Source organism: Mytilus trossulus, chromosome 14 (assembly GCF_036588685.1).
Source record: "Mytilus trossulus isolate FHL-02 chromosome 14, PNRI_Mtr1.1.1.hap1, whole genome shotgun sequence".
NCBI classification, from domain to species: Eukaryota; Metazoa; Mollusca; class Bivalvia; order Mytilida; family Mytilidae; genus Mytilus; species Mytilus trossulus.
In genome coordinates, this window is record NC_086386.1 from 57,243,993 (window position 1) to 57,265,185 (window position 21,193).

Here is a 21,193-nt window from a genome sequence, read left to right on the forward strand (position 1 = left end):
TATAAGTGTGTTTGTTTACATATGTTTTTAGCAAAAGCAATCAAACACACATATTCTTTTTCGGTTTTGTAGCTTTGTTGCTGAAGATACACTAGATAATTGAACTTCATTATCGCATGTAAAATTAATATTACGTGAACCTAGTACGTGTGTACTGATGCTGAAAGTGATTCATCGGCGATGATCGATAACTGTTTATTACGGATCATCCCACAGCAGATGTCAATAACCTAGCAGACAATTGTAGTATTGCATGTTCATTTTTCATCAACAATGTTTTTCGTGTTTAAGGGTGGATCCAGCCATTTAAAAAAGGGGGGTCGAACCCAGGATAAAAGGGGGGGTTCCAACTATATGTCCCATTCAAATGTATTGATCGTCGAGAAAAAAGGGTTCCAACCCCCGGTGGGGGGGTTCCAACTATATGTCCCATTCAAATGTATTGATCGTCGAGAAAAAAGGGTTCCAACCCCCGGTCCCACCTCTGGTTCCTCCACTGGTGTTGATTAGTCTTTGGTTTTCTATGTTGTCTTGTGTACTATTATTTGTCTCTTTGTCTTTTTTTTTGTTAGCCATTGCGTTGTCAGTTTATTTTTCGATCTATGAGTTTGGCTGTCCCTCTGGTATCATTCGTCCCTCTTTTAAACCAGTACCTATATATGTACCTTTCTACCCTCTTTTTTAAACCAATAGCTACAAATTTAAGTTAACAATGATATTGTAAATGCATGCCATTATATTTCTACACTAAGGAATTTATAATAAGTTATTAAAGGAATAGAAAAACAATCGGATTAAAATTCAAACCTGTCGTACCTAGCTTAGTTTCGACGAATTGAAACGAAATTAGATATTTGTACATAGTAATTATAATCAAATTGCAAAATAAAATTGTATAGGCAATAGTTCATAATTATACTCGCTTACAGTGGCGGATCCGGGGGTTGGACCCCCTTTTTTGGGACAATCATTGCATTTGAATGGGAGCATATACTCTGGGTTGGGAACCCCCTTTTTAAATGGCTGGGGGAAAATATACATAAAGAAAGAAACAGATGAAATTCCTATCATGCTAGCTGCCTGATTTTACCTTGTATCGTAATGGCTGTATCTTAAAAAAAAGTTGTATTAAAAATGAAATAGATCTGTTTCAGAGTGGGCCAATAACCCTATAAAAGAAAAATTTAGATTATGCATGCTTTTGTATGTAAGGGAAGGTATTATAAAACAAAAACTAAGACGACCATGTATCGATTTAATGCATGAGAATTGAATTTATTTCATATGAAAAGGATTTTATTCTCCTGACTATATATTGTCAGCTTGTTTTATAGGATTTTAACAGCAATTTTCTTGCCTGAATCATATGATTTGGCGTGTTTTTATTCTTGCATAAATATGGTGACATCATTTATATGAGACAACCATAAATGCTTCAATTTAAGTAGCTGTTTTCGATATTTTAAAGATTTAAACCTTCGAGATACCCTATATCATTTACAAAATGTTCTTTATAAATAAATAGAAAATAACAATTTATACATCCCATTTCAAGCTTGAGTATTGAGTCAAGTATCTTCGCACACTAATGTTTATGATCCGACCCTCTTATCTCTTACCAAGTGTTTAGAACCTACGTGTACCTGAAAATGAAAAATTGACCAAACCTGTATTAATTTATTTCTACAGATTCTTTTTTTTAAACCATATACATGTAATTAATCTGAATCAATTCCTCGAGACAAAGTATACAGAATAGTTTGATGTAGAGTACATCGAACGCAGCAAGCAAACTATATAGCTAAAAGCTCTGGGACACTGAAAATCAAATTATCTTCTAATACTACTATAACAGAAGTTTCAAGTTCCTTCATGTGTTTTATGTAGTCCCATTTCTGTGTAAGGAAATCTTATGAATGTTACCCCATGATTTAAATAGCAAGGCGATATGATCTAGGGGCGAATGAAGATTATCAATTATGTGTAAATAAAGAGAGATACCACTCTTATGTTGAAAAGGTTAATCTCTGATCAACTCTAAAAGACATACATTATATATCTATTATCAAACTACAAACTCTGAAAGACTATAAGCAAACAAGGGGAGTGATATATTCAATATAGTACTGCATGATTACACTGATTAGAAAACTTCACACTTTGCTGTAGAAAGATAATATTCTACCCATGATTTATAGTGACGGATACAGAGATTTTTATAAGGGGGGGGGGGGGGGCGACTGACTGCCCTAAAAGGGGGTCCGCTCCAGGCAAACTTCGACCGGTGATTTCCTATATAATCCACCATTGTACATGTTTCCCAACAAAAGAGGGCCCATAGATTCGTCTATATGGTTCCATAATCAGTTTCGTAGTATGCAAAAAAGAGATACACCAAAATGTCAGTCTAAACTTGAGATGTGCAGATTTGGTGTCGAGAAATAAAAGTTCTTTCATAATAAAAGAGAAAGAAAGGAAAAATGTTCAGTAACATTATTGTCACTGTAATAACTATTGCAGTAATCGACCCTTACGGATTATGGAGTAAAGAATATTTGTTTCTTTATGAACAGATTGTATGGCATTGTTTTGCATGTTTTTTTACAGTTTTCTGGGGAACTTCTGTTGGTTGGTATAAAAATATACGTGATACCTGCACATGCGCTATTTGAATATAAGAGACACTACCGCATTCACGTATATGAACATGGCCGTTATTGGTATAGAGCTTGAACTCATATTACTTTATTTATAACAAATTGTGCATAAATTAGCATATATCAGATATATCATATTTACACTACAAGTCCTATATACACACATTCTAATCGGGGTATAGTGAGGGTTTTATGGACGGTATCAACCATTACAGTAAATATTGACTTTTATAAATACTTATAATTGTATATGGTTTATGACCACCTGAATATTTAGATCGAAAAATATATATGACCTGCATTCATGTAGCCTGAAAGACATTTTCAGATATTAGCTTCCGCATATATCATGTACAAGTTCTGACCATATATAACCATGGTATTTTTCATGAATCGATTATATCAGGGAAGAGTGCAATTCGGCATATTACATGTATATATACGCCCCGCTCTGTAAAATGCTTTTTTTTATTTATAAACTGGAAAAGAACCATATCACTCTGTATTTGATTTTAGCTTACATGCATGGTCGTTTTCAAAATACAATTTACTGAATATTTAATACAATACCAGTTTCTTCTATGTAAGGCGTGGCAGTATATTATTTATGAAGCAGGGGTGGATCCAGCCATTTTAAACAGGGGGGTCCCAACCCAGAGTAAAAAGGGGGATCCAATTAAATGCTCCCATTCAAATGCATTGATCGTCCAAAAAAGGGGTTCCAATCCCCGGACCCCCTGGATCCGCCAATGGAAAGCTCTTATGACAAATCAAACTAACATTTCTGTAAAGCGAGACCAATTTAAAGGAGTCAGGGGCATGCGACCCCCCTTTTTGTTGGTGTTTTTGTATTCTTTAATGGTTGAACGTTTTTGGTTTTGCTCGATAGAACAAAATCAGTACATTTTATATATGTAGCCCCTCTATTATACGAAAATAAGAGGCAATTTATATCTAATACAAGAGGCGGATCCAGCGATTTTAAAAGGAGGTTCCAATCCAGGATATATAAAGGAGGGTTTGCAGCCATGATATATGTCCCTATATGGTCGTTAAAAAGGGTAACCACTGACCACTTTTATTGTAATTTACCATCTAGATAAGGACAAAAACACATACTAAATAAGTGAAAATAAGTTGACATATAACAAATAGTTGAAAAAATGTAAACACCAAACAAAAATTACACAATAAAAAGGGGAGTGCATGTGTCAAACATACAATTTAGTTAATTGATCACACATAAAGTATTTTGATATTTGTGAAACTTAAGGCAGGCTATCCCCTCTTTTTCTGAGTATTGTATACAAGTTGCGATTGGTTTTTTTTTCGATGCTGTTTTCATATATGGTACATTCCATTTAAAAAAATATAAACACACCCGCCTTCCCCCTCTATTCAACAGTGCCTGAAGAAGCAGAATTTCACATTTTGCAAACGTAAACAAAAATTTAACACCTAGCTTAACGATTTCTAACTTTTCATAAATATGAATATAAATGTATGTATAAGTATACTTGAGTAGGCGAGTTCATGCAAGTCAATGTACTATTATAGCTAATTACGATAATCTTAAATTTAATTTGTTTTCAATTATCCAAAGATAATCCAAAATTGCCATAACTTTAATTTGTTTATAACGACCGCTAGGTGGGACTCACTTTTAAAATCATGTTTTGACGAAGTCTATATGTTTGTGTATGTATATATGCTATGGTTAGAGGTAAACAAAAAGGTATTTAAATATTAATTCATTGATTTTCTTAATTCCCATGAGAAGTCAAATATGTAATATTCATGAATGGAAAATTAAAACTACCAAAGAATGTAGACTTAGATTCATAATATTGATTTAATATTATATATGGTCACTGTAGATTCGATGTTGCTTTTTAATTCATTCTATATCATTTCATATATTTTAGCTAGAATAAAAAAAATCGTAATCCTTGTTTTCTATCCTGTCTCCCTCTGAATATTTTCAATTATTCTTTCACGTTTTTTCTCCTTATATCGGTTAATCTTTAAATGGACGGCATAATTTGATTTGGCTATCCTCCTGGGTTTGTTAAAAAGGCTGATATATTCGTACAAATTTTGCAAAACTTTAATGTTATTACAATTTGTTTAAAAAAAAAAGTACCGTGGCAACATCAGTTTCAGTGCATGGATATTATATATCTGTAAAATACAAGAAATAGGATCGTACAAGTTCCATCAATTCCATATTAAAAATTCCTTAAGGAATTGAAAACTAGTGCCATCTAAGCACGACGTATGCACTTGATATGGGTACATACGCACTCCTAAGATGCAGGTTCAGGATTTTGAAAAAGAGGGACCCCAAACTAGTAAATGGTACAGTAGTATTGTATGTAAAAAAAAACTATTTGCATTCACTTTATATATATGTAGCTCCAAAAAGGGGCCAGCTACCCTTTATACTCAAAAGTCGCGTCCTATGCACTCGAAGAGTCTTAAGTCATGGCAGTACCTAAATATATATAAAAGTGATACGCATCTATCTTCAGAGAAAAAAAATTTGTTTATATTAAAATTCCGTTTTTCAAGTCAAGTGAAAAGAAGATCATGCATGGTAAAATAAATAAAACACCTAAGTTTCCATTGATACGATCCCCTCATTTATACATTTTTTTGTACACACACTTTGAATCATCTATTATTGTTTTGCAGAGCAGGGGCGGATCCAGCCATTTAAAAAAGGGGGGTCCCAACCCAGAGTAAAAAGGGGGTTCAGCTATATGATCCCATTCAAATGCATTGATCGTCCAAAAAAAGGGGGGTTCCAACCCCCGGATCCGCCAATGCAGAGATCTATTGTACTTCCATTGTCCATGTAAAACAACTCAACCATATTCCCCGTGCACGGTCTTCCATAAAACAACGAAATAAAATGAAAATCTAAATCCAGGAAATGTTTCTTTTGTCTTTCTGATACATAAAACAGGGTATGAATGTGGTTTACTATGAAGACAAAAAAAACAGGGTATGAATGTGGTTTACTATGAAGACAAAAAAACAGGGTATGAATGTGTTTTACTATGAAGACAAAAAAACAGGGTATGAATGTGGTTTACTATGAAGACAAAAAAACAGGGTATGAATGTGGTTCACTATGAAGACAAAAACAGGGTATGAATGTAGTTCACTATGAAGACAAAAACAGGGTATGAATGTGTTTTACTATGAAAAAAAAAACAGGGTATGAATGTGGTTCACTATGAAGACAAAAACAGGGTATGCATGTGTTTTACTATGAAGACAAAAACAGGGTATGAATATGTTTTACTATGAAGACAAAACACTGGGTATGAATGTGTTTTACTATGAACACAAAAACAGGGTATGAATGTGTTTTACTATGAAGACAAAATCAGGGTATGAATGTGGTTTACTATGAAGACAAAAACAGGGTATGAATGTGGTTTACTATGAAGACAAAAACAAGGTATGAATGTGTTTTACTATGAGGACAAAAAACAGGGTATTAATGTGGTTCACTATGAAGACAAAAAACAGGGTATGAATGTGTTTTATTATGAAGACAAAAACAGGGTATGAATGTGTTTTATTATGAAGACAAAAACAGGGTATGAATATGGTTCACTATGAAGACAAAAAACAGGGTATGAATGTGCTTTACTATGAAGACAAAAACGGGTTGAATACAGGGCCTATAAAAAGTGGAAAAAGGACAAAAGTTAAAGAGAATAGAGAAAAAAAGCTGTAATCAAATTGAAGAATACGAATTGAAGGCCCGACCCAGACTCTCATTTTATTCATCTAGTGCATATGCAAACATTTTCAAAATTTAGTCAAGGTTGTCTTTATCAATAGAAATGTGTTGAAAAAAATGCGATACATGCATTTCCTTTATTGTCAAGACCATCTGATGAACCTTTGTCCTTTAAAAAAAAGAAGCGTAAATTCAAAGGTCATATAACGAAATTTCAAAAGATTTGGAACGTAATTCTCAATTTTGATTCGAAGTCAAATTGATAGTTTTTGTATGCTTGGTTTGAGACTAGTTTATCAAAACTTTATATTTGTTGTTTTCTCTATTTAGAAACGCATTTCAAATTTCGTATTTCTTTTTAAAACACGAGCACTTAAGAATTTTTCGGAAACTTGTGTTTCATTGGAAAAAGGAGCAGTCTGCCAATGCAAGGGAGTATCCCCTCCCCCTTTTTGTGGCTTATCAAAGAAACTAGGATATTTTTCCGCCTCCTCTTTTGAAGTTTTTATGCACATTACACTTTTTTCTTAATTTAACCTCCAGCACGAATATTATCAAATTTACTAAAATTATTTTTTTGTTATGTTGTCATAAGTATATTTAGAAAATTTAAATGGATATATACACATTTGAATTATGGTATAATCCCTAGGGTCAATAGTGCAATCAGATAAACTAACCAATGAAAGTATTCGTTTTGTGTTACTATGAATATAACAAAGGTTTTGATTCGTTAGCGACTAACCGTAGTATAAAACTGCACAACTTTCTCATTTGAATTAGTAACACACGGGGTCAGCAAAAGATAAAGACGCAAAGACAAAATGAGGGAAATAGTACATTTACAAGCCGGACAGTGCGGTAACCAAATTGGTGCCAAGGTAAGCCCTAAAAACAAATTTTATAAAAAATATTTTTTTTTGTATTATTTTTTTTTTACCTTCAAAGTTTATATTATAGTTAATCGATATTTTCTGTATTGGCTTGGCCGCCTTTTTGTCATGGTTGAAAATAGGTACACGTGTACCAATGAAATGTATGATTCATTATATAATTAGAATGACTTTTATTAATTTCTGCTGATTTTAATCTAAATGTTGACTTTCATTAATTACCTACACGGATCAATAACGGTACGCCTGAATATTGAACTGGTTTTAGGGTGATCTAAAATTAGTGAGTCATCACTAGACATTGTATCATAGTCTTAAAATAGAATAGGGCTTCTGTGGGATATTTTTCTACAAATTGTATCTTTTTCTTTTTACAAATACTATGTTATACTAGAAAAACATTTTCGCTCAAAAATATTTAGGTCTAAATTCAAGGCTGTTGTCGATTTAAACCTGTAATGATAAATTAAAAAAATCCGCTGAATACGATGTTCCTTTAGTGTACTGATTCACATCTGGTTGGTAACTACTTCTTTACAAATCACATATTTGTTTTCTTGATAATGGATCTGTTCTTTGATTACTCAGAAAGTCAAACAAAAACTAAAATTAAGTCTATTGGGATTGTGCCGGTCAATTCAGTGTAAGAAGCCATGCATTGCATGATGCGGGAAAGAAAGCGTCTGATTTTTATCAAAAACAAGCAATTACTGAGCATGCCCGTCCCTCACCGCCCAATCAAAATATTTGATCTATTATAGACTTGTGTCGCAGAGTTCGGAATGACTAAACTTCAAAAGTAAAAATAATTTACTCTTTGGAAAACCTAAGATCTCACAACCGGCTTTTAATCAATCTTTAAGTTCATTCTTGTGGAAAATGTTTTGACATATTAATAATATTTCTCCTCGGGTTATGTATATCTTGTCATTTAATACATTTGTTGAAATATTTGGGATCGTGAAAGGTCGCTGCCCGTCATAGTGAGAGAATTTTGTATCTAATCTAAGAACATCTAAAAAGATATGTCTAGCAACAATTCAAACATTTTCTGTTTTAAATCGCCCCTAACAACCTCGCATAAACAATTTATTTAAACAATAACTTTATTGGTTCATTTGGCTTTAAAAGGGTATTATTTTTTTAAGCACAAAGGACTTTCGGTTCTGTTGAACTGATTATTTCACCTTTAAATATATCATAATTTTAAAGTTCATTATTTAAAATTAAATCGTATGCAATTTAATCTGGTTTTAAATGTATATCATTGTTATGAATTTTGATCAATAAACCGGTTGATTGCTTCTCTCGTTTCGACATGAAAATCAGAAAGGCAATGCCTGGTCATTTGTATCCATGGCGAAAGTAAACAAAAAGTTACTGATCCCTATTACAAGTACATGCATGCTGACAATTTTGACAATCCGGCCTAACCACAGTACATGCAGATTAAATTATATCTATAGGATTACCAATTTGACTTTTATGAGTTGAAAATCAATACACATTTAGGCTTCCAATATCCAGGTTTAGATATTTAAATACCACAATTTAAGAATGTATAAGATATTGTTCTAGATAAATGCACGGAAAATCGATTACTTTACCTACAAAAAATAAGTAATTTATAAGTTGATAAATTATTTATGCTGACAAAAGCATGAATAGGATATTCATTGCTGAGTCAAGGTTCCCAGGGTACTTAATTATATGATTGATAAATATGTCTGACACTATCCCAGATCGATTTATACTAATAAATAAGTAACGGATGATATCGATAAACAAAATGAATAGCTTGCTTCAAAATTAATATTTCTTCCAAAAACAATAAAAGAGCTGTAAAAAAGAAAAGCAGACGATACATTTACTGCATAGTTTTCTGCACGTGTGCGTTAGAATTTTTTTTTGTCATTCCTGAAAACATCATTTACTAAATATTACATCGTAAAATGTCAGTTGTTAATATAATCTGGAATTCTGTACATAATTCTGAAACTTCCTTTATCATATTGATTTCGTAAACTCTGAGTTCGTAAATTATATATATATTTTTTTTCTTTCAGTTTTGGGAAGTCATTTCAGACGAGCACGGTATCGACCCCACCGGAACCTACCATGGAGATTCAGATTTACAATTAGAAAGAATCAACGTATACTACAATGAGGCTACAGGTAATACTCGTCCAAATAATTCTTTTTGTCAGTGTTGAAAATTTTTCGTAACTATTACCCGAGTTTCCGAAAAAAGACTCGCCAACATCAGCGCAAATAATGAGTCATTTCAAGTGAAACATTTTCTCCTTCCATTTTAAATATCTTTTAAGAAATAATCAACACTTATGTGATCTTAATAAAAGAACTGTTTTTCCTCAAAAAAATATTTTTAAATTTTTGACTTCAATGAATGAATTAAATCATTTAAATTCAATATTTTACAAGGTCCATATATTTACGTTTTACAATCTTGTTCATTTTAGGTGGTAAATATGTACCCAGAGCAGTCTTGGTCGATTTGGAGCCCGGAACTATGGACTCCGTCCGATCAGGACCTTTCGGTCAAATCTTCAGACCAGACAACTTTGTTTTCGGACAGAGTGGAGCTGGAAACAACTGGGCCAAAGGACATTATACCGAGGGTGCTGAACTTGTAGACTCTGTTCTTGATGTAGTCAGGAAAGAGGCTGAAAGCTGTGATTGTCTTCAAGGATTCCAACTTACACACTCACTTGGAGGTGGAACCGGATCAGGAATGGGAACACTCCTCATCTCCAAAATCCGCGAAGAATACCCAGACCGAATCATGAACACATTCTCAGTAGTACCATCACCAAAAGTAAGTATGGCTTCGAGTTCAAGAGAGAGATAACTTTGATGTATTATAAAGAAAAAGCTGTTGTAAATTTCAATGGGATTTCGAATTCGGCATCATTTCTATGATCTTAAATGATTATAATAAAATTACTTATTTCAAACACCACCCATATTGAAACAGAGGGGTATAAAGTTGAAAGGGTTTATCTTCATTTTTTAAGAAACATTTAACTATGAGACGCTAAATCAAATATATTTTCAAATATGAATAAAAAAAAACAATATATAGCGCAATTTTAGGATAAATATATTTTCAATTGTCAGGAAGTATGAATTTAAATATTAGGTCAACTTAATTTCTGATTTTGTTTGCAACTTCCTCTGTCTGTGTTCATTGCCGAAAATGATTCTCATGAATGAAACTAGTATATGTATACTTTATCTTTTTTTCAGGTATCAGACACAGTCGTTGAACCATACAATGCCACACTCTCCGTACATCAGTTGGTAGAAAACACAGATGAAACATACTGCATCGACAATGAGGCTCTTTATGATATCTGCTTCAGAACCCTCAAACTTACAACACCAACATACGGTGACCTTAACCATCTTGTCTCTGCAACAATGTCCGGTGTCACCACATGTCTCCGATTTCCAGGTCAGTTGAACGCTGATCTCCGTAAATTGGCTGTTAACATGGTCCCCTTCCCACGTCTCCATTTCTTCATGCCAGGATTCGCTCCCCTGACATCACGTGGAAGCCAACAGTACAGAGCTTTAACTGTACCAGAACTTACCCAACAGATGTTCGATGCCAAGAACATGATGGCAGCTTGCGATCCCCGACACGGAAGATACCTCACAGTTGCTTGTATGTTCCGTGGACGTATGTCAATGAAGGAGGTTGATGAACAAATGTTGAACGTACAGAACAAGAACAGCAGCTACTTCGTTGAATGGATCCCCAACAACGTCAAGACAGCCGTCTGTGACATTCCACCACGTGGCCTTAAGATGTCCGCAACATTTATTGGAAACAGCACAGCCATCCAAGAACTCTTCAAGAGAATCTCAGAACAATTCACCGCTATGTTCAGGCGTAAGGCTTTCTTGCATTGGTACACTGGTGAGGGTATGGACGAGATGGAATTCACAGAAGCCGAATCCAACATGAACGATTTGGTCTCAGAATACCAACAATACCAGGATGCAACAGCCGAAGAGGAAGGAGAATTCGAAGAGGAAGAAGGAGAAGAGGAAGCTTAAAAATTTCCTAAAGCTCAATGAACTTTTAAACTGTTACTTTTAATCTCTTATCTTGACAAATCTTGAAATCCTACATTCAGTCATGATCTTTGAACTCTATCTGTTGTTATGACTTATTGAAATAATATTTATTCCAATATGTTACTATATTGCTTTTGCAATTAAGTGTAGCTACGTCTACAATCCAATATAAAACAAAAAACTACTAATCTGCGTGTTTATTATTTTTATTTTATAATTGATAACAGATAAACATAATACCAGTCGCCATTTGCACAAAACTTAAACAAACCTCCATTATATTTACTCGGAACCAAAATTTCAGAACACCGAAGAAAAAACGTTTATAAGCATACAACCAACAAGGGCGAGATAAAATACAAAAACTTGGCCTTCCAAGGTTGATATGCTCGAGACCAACTCAGTAAATAAAAAAAACACAGAATGTTTTACAATATATCATAAAGCAAACAGGAAAAAGCTTTTTTCCTCCGAGACTTGTAACATTTATTAAAAGAGGGGCGAAAGATACCAGAGGACAGTCTACAAGAATACTAAAGTTTAATTTTGATTCGTTTCACACATAACAATAGAAACATAAGCTCTTAAGAGCTTTTAACCGAATATAAAATAAATAATAAAAACAACATGCAGACAACATATTTAACAGCACGTGCATATTAAAATATACTAAAATACATTTCTAAATAAATCAAAGCTGACGCACAACCAAAATTAAGCACAAATTCAATATAGCACACATGCAAAATTTAAGGCATAATATAACATGTTGGAGCAATTTCTAAAATATGAAAAAAAGATATAAATTTTCCCAAGGCAAATGCAAAGAGGGATAATCTCCATATGAACTGACAAAAACAAATGCAATGAATCAACTAAACAAGTGAAAAACAACTGCCATATTTCTGACTTAAAACAGGCATTTCCCATAGAAAATAGTTGTTACTATTACGTACTGCTGATTTAAAATAAGCATTTGTTTTGTAGTATTCGAATTAATGTGAGAACTCAAAACAATATGGCCAATTAAGTTCTTGGTGCATGTTCTTCTATTCAAACGGGAATGGTACTTAAACACAAATATGTGACCGACTAACGAACTACAATAATGAACGGAACTATTGCAGCATTGCAAGTATTAAGTCCTCGTGTTAGAAATGTAAATGTTCGCGGCATTTTACTAAGAATTAAACCATACGATATGATTTCTATGCACAGACCACGTGATATGGATCAGACGAGATCAATAACATAAGAGGAATATTGACTCCAAACGAACTACAATAATGAACGGAACTGTTGCAGCATTGCAAGTATTAAGTACAGCTCTTTGTAAGAACCAGGCAGAGTGCGATACATGAAGGTTTCAGATTTTTTCTATAATTGGTCTAGTAGAAGCAATAAATAAAAAATGCTCAAAAAATAATTTTGAGTGGGAAAATATGAGTGGTTGCCATGGTAACGGACACTCTATTTTTTGGCTGTTAAGCATGGTAAAATCTTTCAAAAATCAGCTTTATCACCACATTTCAGAGCCTGATTATGAATAGAATAATGCATTTTTCATTAATTTTCATATGTAACATTGATAGAACTTGCTTTAAGCGTCATTTTAGTGAAGATTGCATGTCAAACAAACTTGTGAATTTTTTGTAAAATTTTGTGAAAAAATGCATATTTTCAACTTTTCTGAAATTGGGATTTTTGCTGAATTACCACATTTTCTCTGATGTTTTTCAGAAAAGTGCAAATGTGTACAGAATAGTTAGCACTGTAGTTATGAAGTTTGGATACTACTTTACCAAATTAAATAGAAAAATGTGTGGGATTTTTTTTAGTTTTATCACCATAGCAACCGATTTTTTCCTTGGAAACGGAGTTTTCATTTGCAGAATATTGCAGTTTAAGAGCTTAAATGTCCTGAATTTTTCATAACCGATAAGAAAAATACATAAAAGCTAACGCAAACTTTAAATTACAATCATCAAGTGTTGTTGTCTTCAATTGTTACCACGGAAACACATATTATCCTTAGCAACATCCACGAAATTGCATAAATAGAAACTTATGTAAAAAAATACATAAATAGAGGGTGTTTATTTTCAAAATGGAATATGACTGCTTTGCTTCACTTACAGTCTATTCGGTTTATTTCATAAGGTTCAACAAATGTAATATACAATGTAATATTATGGTTGGAAGGTTAGAAAAAAGGAGGGGAAAAGGGGGGGGGGGGGGGGGGTGTTAGGTTTATTTTTTTAAAGATATCATACATGTAGATTCTTGAAAAGATTATGTTTGGTCCGAGAGCCTGATTATAAATAGAACAATTTTTTTTCCAGAAATTTTATATATATAAGATCGATAATCTAAACTTGGGTGTGGCTTCAGAGGTTAGTTAAGGTACATTGCAGTTCTCTTGCCATGTTTTTGATTTTTTATCAGATTTTCGGAAACCTCAGGTTTTATGCATTTGAATGCCTTAAAAAAATGGCATTGACCCCCATTTAACTTTTTAGAAATCTTTTACATGTATAATGATAAGCAATCTGTAAGAGTTTTATAAAATTCAAATTATTTTTTGATAGTTTTGAGAATGTAAACTTGTCAATGAAGTAGCTATGAAGAGTCAAGAGAGACTATTTTCCCGCCAAAATTTCAATGGCTAATATCTCGAAATCAAACACATTGATCTGTATATTTTTGGACTCTTTTGATTCCTTTATTAATCCCCTATGGATATCCACTTATATTTAAATTGAAATATCTAAAATAATGTCATACAATTGTGAAACTGGACAAAGTAAAATGGGGGGGGGGGGAGGGCTTTATAGTTTGTTGTTCATGCAGTGTACCTAATGCTCCGTGTTGAAACCCGTACTTTGACCTATGATGGTTTACTTTTAGGAATAGTGACTTAGATCTAGAGTTTTCTTATTGGCATTCATACAACATTTTCTTATATTATTCTGCTCATTATTGAAGTCAATGATATGATCGGTTTATTCAAGGATTTTACTTTGCAATGACTACAATAGTGATACATTTTAATATTTATACAGCCTCCTCTATTAATAACAACTGTTTCCTTTGAATCTTAAATAAGAAATAAGATAAAATAAAGGTTTGCATTATTTCGCAAAGGTTTGCGTTGTAACGCAAACATTGGAAGAAAATTAAAAAAAAATATGTGGCGCTAATACACTTCCGTAGATTTTAAGAAAGGTAGTGCATATGTTAGTTAAGAATCAGTGCTCACCCATTACATTAAGATATATAATAAGAATTGAAAAATCGTAATGTTTAGCTGGTAGAGTTGAGGATGAGTATCATTTTTCAATCGAATGCTCACTTCATAACAATTTTTAACTCTTTCAGCACATTTCTAGCACATCTCGATGCTAACACAAGAAAACTTGACTATTATGGATGATACTGACGATTGTATTGTTAATAAAAAGTTCTTTTGAATTATGTAGTACATGTCTTGATACTGACTGTTATTTGATAAATATAGTTGATTTTTTCTATTTTGTTTTGGCTCCGAGTGTGACTGAGGCTTATGGTGCTATAAAGATAATTATATCATATTATTATTGTTATAAAGTCTTTATTTTATTCCAATCATTATACCGCCGCTTCAAAAAAGGTTGCACCATCACTGGTTGTTTTATGCTCTTTATAGACCCTTTAATTTGGAAAAATGAAATATTCTGTTCTGTTTTATTCTATATACAGATTTCGAATCTAGTATATAGAAAGTATTCGAACTACCTAAGCCTGATGTTATATATACGGAATTATTTAAACATGTTTTTATATCTAAACGTAATAATACAGACAGACAATTATTTTATCCTGTTACATTTATGCTTGACTTGATGAGTGTTGAACTTATGGATTTTCGGAGTATTGGGTTGTCAGACTAATTGGCTGTCGGGCCAATAGGTTTTCGAACTAATGGGTTGTCCGACCAAAGGGCTGTCGGACTAATGGGCTGTCGGACTAATGGACTGTCGGACCAATGGGCTGTTGGACCAATGTGCTGTCGGAATAATAGCATGCAACCTATATGGCCTGGTAAACTAAAGAAATTTCTAAAAGTTACCATTTGATTTTAGGAGAACCTTTCTGGAGCCTTCTTTTCGTCATACATACACTACTTTATTTTTTGACTTTCATGTAGATTTTTTTTTATCTTTTCTGTTAATTTAAAAAAGAAGATGTTGTATAATTGTTAATGAGACGGTTACATGCCATAATTCCGAAAAGATAAATAAAAAAAATCTACATGAAAGACGAAAAATATAGTAGTGTATTTATTAGGTTCTCCTAAGATCAAATGGTGACTTTTAGAAATTTCTTAAGTTAACCAGGCCATATAAGGCAAATTATACAGTTAACAGTGACACAAATAAAATTCAAACTTGATCTCTCTGTATACATGTTTCATAAGATTTGATTGAGGCAAACAAAAATTATAAAATAGAAACCAACTTTGTGACAACTAATGTACTGACGAACATGGGTTAAACCTACTACAACTCCTCCCCCGGCCCACAAAAAAATAAAAATTGCGGCACGAAAGTGTTTATTTTAGTTTTTGTCCTTGTACCTTGAATCGATCAAATGTGTGCACAAAGAGTGGGACCTTGGAAATTTACTTTTTTTTTTATTCCACATGGGACACTGAAGTCTTGTATTCATGAATGTTTACAACTTGTTTAGACTAGAAAACATTGATAATTACAAAGAAAAATAAGATTGGTATGTACTGCGCTGTTTCTAGCGTTGCAGTTAATTGAATGTGTGGAATTTGTATTCAAATTATTACTGTTATTAATCTTGTATGTAGACAGTTCCATTCCAAATCTCGGGATTAATGCAGTCTTTTGTAAAGGTTACAGAGACATATACAGAAAATAAGGGCGTAATTCATGTAAAGGTAAAAAAAAAACGTTGAGAAAAGCAAAACAATTTTTTTGAAGATTCATTCTAAAAAGATTATATCTCTATTTACCGGTTTACTATCTTAAAGGAGAGGAGGGGGATTTCAGAAGGATAAGAAGTGTGCTTCAGCTGAATCCCCCTCCCCAAAACACACACACACAACAAGATATTATGTTATCGGAATCTAGAACTTGTGAGATATATGTAGAACGACGCATAGTAAGGAATGATTCCATATTGATACAATTATATTGCTTGATAATTCTGATTTGATAGTTTTGCCGGGTAATAGCATAATTATTTTACCGGGATTAGCACAGTTCCAACTTAGCAGATGTATTCTATTTGTCTATCTCGGAGATCCTGAATTTCAATTGCGGAATAGTAGTACAACAAAGCAGTTATTAATGTTATGTCAATAGCTAGATATAGGAAGATGTGGTGTGAGTGCCAAAGAGACAACTCTCCATCCAAATATAACAATTCAAAATTAAGTAAACCATAATAGGTCAATGTAAGGCCTTCAACACGGAGCCTTGGCTAACACCGAACAACAAGATATAAAGGGCCCCAAAATTACTAGTGTAAAACCATTTAAAACAAGTATATATTAAGAGGATTCCATTATACTGGACTTCCGATATTAGCTTTCATCCATTGCCTATTATTATTTTTAAAATCACTACCAACTTAAGATGTGCTTAATTTGCCTGTCCGTCTATATTACCCGTCCATCACACTTCAGTTTGAGTTTAGAAATGCTTGGACCAAATGATTCTATTATTGGTTTGCTAATATTATGTTATGGATCAATTTTAAGATTTATGCTGGTGGAATAACATCTCAGACGGATGTGTGCCATAAGAAATTAAGCATTTTCTTACATTTGTTAGGGCCATATATATCTTGCCTTTCTATAAGCCAGGTTGACCCGGCTATTGCAATCCCATGAAGTTCATCATCTGTCAACCTTATACCAGATGCTCCACGGGATACAGCTTTATACGACCGCAGAGTTCGAACCCTGAACAGTTGGGGCAAGTATGGACACAACATTCATGCTTGGTACAGCTCTGAATTTGGATTGCGATTAAATAGTTGACACAACATAGTTTTCTGACATAGAATGAATGTGGTCTAAGAACTTGAACTTCAAAACTTAAAAATTGGACATTTACCTATTATGGTCCAATATCCAAAATCTAAATATATGGTAAGATTCAGCATATCAAAGAACCCCCAAGAATTCATTTTTTGTTAAAATCAAACTAAGTTTAATTTTTGGACCTTTTGGACCTTAATGTAGACCAATATGAAAACGGTACCAAAAATTAAGAATCTACATTCACAGTTAAGATTCGGCATATTAAAGAACCCCAATTATTCAATTTTTTATGAAATCGAACAAAGTTTAATTTTCAAATTGACCCTTTTGGTCCCTAATTACTAAACTGTTGGGAACAAAACTTCCAAAATTAATCCTAACCTTCCTTTATGGTCTTAAACGTTGTGTTAAAATTTCATAGATTTCTATTTACTTATACTAAAGTTAAGGTGCAAAAACCAAGAAAAATGCTTAATTGGGCCCCTTTTTGGTCCCTAACTCCTAATCTTTTGGGACCAAAACTCCCGAAATCAATTCCAACCTTTCATTGTGTCTTAAGCATTGTGTTTGAATTTTACAGATTTCTATTTACTTATACTGAAGTTATTGTGTGAAAACCAAGAAAAATGTCTAAATGGGCCCTTTTTTGGTCCCTAATTCCTAAACTATAGGACCAAAACTCTCAAAATCAATCCCAACCTTCTTTTTGTGGTAAATAACCGTGTATTTAAATTTCATATATTTCATATATTTCTATTAACTTACACTAAAGTTAAAGTGCGAAACCAATGTTTCTTCGGACGACAAAACGCAATTATCTTACAAGTATCTACTTGTATGCAACATTTAAATAAATCAACTTACCCCTCCCCCCTTTTTCCAAGGCCCCCCCCCCCCAAACCCTAATGTTTCATGACATATAACATTTATTGAAAAATCTGAAGAAAAAATCCCAGACAAGACTGTGAATGAAGCAAAGAATGAAGTCATATTCCAATTTGAACCCTTTATATATATTTTTTTTTACATAAATTTCTATTTATGCAGTTTTTTAAATGGTGTTGCTATGGATAATATGTCTTTCCGTTGTAACAATTGAAGTCATCGAAAGATAAAGCCCGACAGTTTGTTACTCGCTTCAAAAACAAAGTCGATATATAAAGCAGTTTTGTAGACATTGACATCGAATTAACATTACAAATTAACATTCAATTGAAATGTTTCTCTAAGTAGGAAGCTAAACAGACATGAATAATGTTCCGCTCAGTCCCCACCCCCTTTTTCGATAAAACGAACCGTGGCCAACTTTCAATCGCAGGGTTTTGTTACAATTTACCGAGTTTACGAACCCCGAAAAAAACAACATGGTTCCATACTACAAATGAAAGGCAGGCATTGAGTTTGGAGGAAATTATTCCAAGGGCCCGGTGGCGTTTTTTTCTTTCCAATCTTTCTAAGGGGTTTATATTTGTTTTTTTCTCAAGAACTATGACAACATTTGTTTGAATCCAAAGTCAGACAGAATCAACTGTTCAGGGTTTGCTCAGTGCGGCATTTTATTATAGTATAGAATTAAGATGGGCAGTTCAATTGATGCATATGTTTTGTGGTGGAGATTGGAGTTTCTTGAGGGCAAATTATTGTCGCAGGAAAAATCGGACACCAATATCGCATACTAGGGTGAAGATTAAGACACCATAAAGCACAAAGACTTTAGGCGTGGTGATAAATGTGGGCCATTTTCTGCATTAACCGAGTTGTCCAATTTTAAGATATCCTATTATATGATTAATCTGAAAGTATGGAAATTGTAAATTGAAAAACTAAGTTTACAATTGTGTATGGAAAGCGGGAAGCACATTAATAGATAATTACAGTTTATCGGCGACAATGATAGATTATCGGTCGACCATTATAGATGTACGGCGTAAAGTATACTTTACGGTCGACCATCATAGATGGTCTGATTAATGTGACTCGCGCGAAGACAATGATAGTTACTTCTTTGATAATGCATTAACAGTCGATAAGGTGAATTGTTTCGACAATGATAGTTAACCTCGACCAATTGAATTAAAACACAAGTCGTAAATTTGATAATTTTAGATAAAACCGGAAATGCTAGCCAATTGTAAAATCGATTTTGATTGGCGGTCAACTTTTTTCTTTTGAAGTTAATTCCTCGAAGTTAATTCCTTAAAGCAAAAGTTACCCTTTCTAAAACATGTTCAACAGGTGTTTAAAAAAATAAATTTCGGACAAATTGAGACATCCTTGTATTAACTATTATGGTAAAGTGCATCGGACTATTCGTGCAACAGAATGGACACAAGAGAAACATATTTTCCAATTTTCAATCCACGAATATTGAAGCTTCTTGAAGAATAAATTGTAAAATTTAAAAGTTCCACACATAAATAAGTTTTGTTTTCTCTATCGTTCACAAAGTAAAATACCTTTTATTATCATATACATGTATATTTGTATTTTTTCTCTAAAAGGTTTGATTTTTACAGGTAAATGCATATTACAGGTGTCTAGATTATCACAGGTTTACCTGTTATATTGCTAAAAGGTGTCAGAAGTTAAATTTCTATAACAACTGGCCCCAATCGGCGTTTTGCATTTGCGCCGATCTGCACTTCATTTGCGCCGATTTTTTCTTTCATTTGCGCCGATATTTTACGCCCCCCAATCGGCGTTTTGCATTTGCGCCGATCTGCACTTCATTTGCGCCGATTTTTTCTTTCATTTGCGCCGATTTTTTTACAGGTAAATTACCGGTGAATAGATATAAGAAGATGTGATATGAGTGCCAGTGAGAGAACTCTCCATCCAAGTCATGTTATTTTTCATTTAACATTATAGACCTCTTTCATTAGCCACTTGTACAAATTTATGAATTGTCAATCATAACATGTATATAACTGTTGTCCCCTGCTCACAGTGGGGAGGTGGAAGAAGGCCTACAAGATACATCTGCAGACATTTTCCCTGACCGTAGTTCTTTAGCCTCTGTCTTTCGGACATCTGCCACATATTTATGCTCGATCTGTGTTTTGACAATAAAATCCGTGGTGACTCTTGCTTTACACAGTTTTATAGATATAGGAAGATGTGGTGTGAGTGCCAATGAGACATCTCTCCATCCAAATAACAATTTAAAAAGTAAACCATTATAGGTTAAAGTACGGCATTCAACACGGAGCCTTGGCTCACACCGAACAACAAGCTATAAAGGGCCCCAAAATTACTAGTGTAAAACCATTAAAACGGGAAAACCAACGGTCTTATCTATATAAAAAAAGGTAGATTAGTAAGATATGTTGTTATATTTCAGGACACTTATCTTCCGATATGTATGGCCCTTGATGATTAAAGAATTGTCTCCTCGGCTCGTTTCAGTGTGCAATATGTCTATCATGTTACAATGAAGTTGCAGAAAAATATGAATCAAAATTATCTTAAACATAAATGAAAAACATTTAGAACCAAATTTTACCAATGGTATAGTACATGTTCAAGTATTAATTTACCTGTAAATCTAATTAGGAGCAAATAAAAAATCGGCGCAAATGAAAAAATGAAATCGGCGCAAATGAAAGAATGAAAATTTTCAAAATCGGCGCAAATGTCATACGCCCGCCCCAATAAACGTTGACATAACAGGGAAAAAGAAATAAAAGTGTTTTTTTTAAGAATGTTATAATCAATAATTAATTCGTGA

General features: G+C 33.3%; 1 protein-coding gene across 1 annotated transcript; it reads left to right on the top strand.

Annotated features, from left to right (window-relative positions):
* Positions 1-7,141: 7,141 nt before the first annotated feature.
* LOC134695835 (tubulin beta-4B chain-like) lies at positions 7,142-11,599 on the top strand. The gene is made up of 4 exons (XM_063557267.1): positions 7,142-7,295; positions 9,374-9,482; positions 9,788-10,143; positions 10,575-11,599. The coding sequence occupies exons 1-4, from the start codon at positions 7,239-7,241 to the stop codon at positions 11,388-11,390; spliced, it is 1,338 nt and encodes a 445-aa protein (XP_063413337.1). The 5' UTR covers positions 7,142-7,238; the 3' UTR covers positions 11,391-11,599.
* Positions 11,600-21,193: the final 9,594 nt, after the last annotated feature.

Coding starts and splice junctions, on each gene's coding strand:
- LOC134695835 (XM_063557267.1), top strand. CDS start 7,239: ATGAGGGAAATAGTACATTTACAAGCCGGACAGTGCGGTAACCAAATT. Junction 7,296..9,373: donor GTAACCAAATTGGTGCCAAG/GTAAGCCCTAAA, acceptor TTTTTCTTTCAG/TTTTGGGAAGTCATTTCAGA. Junction 9,483..9,787: donor ATACTACAATGAGGCTACAG/GTAATACTCGTC, acceptor TGTTCATTTTAG/GTGGTAAATATGTACCCAGA.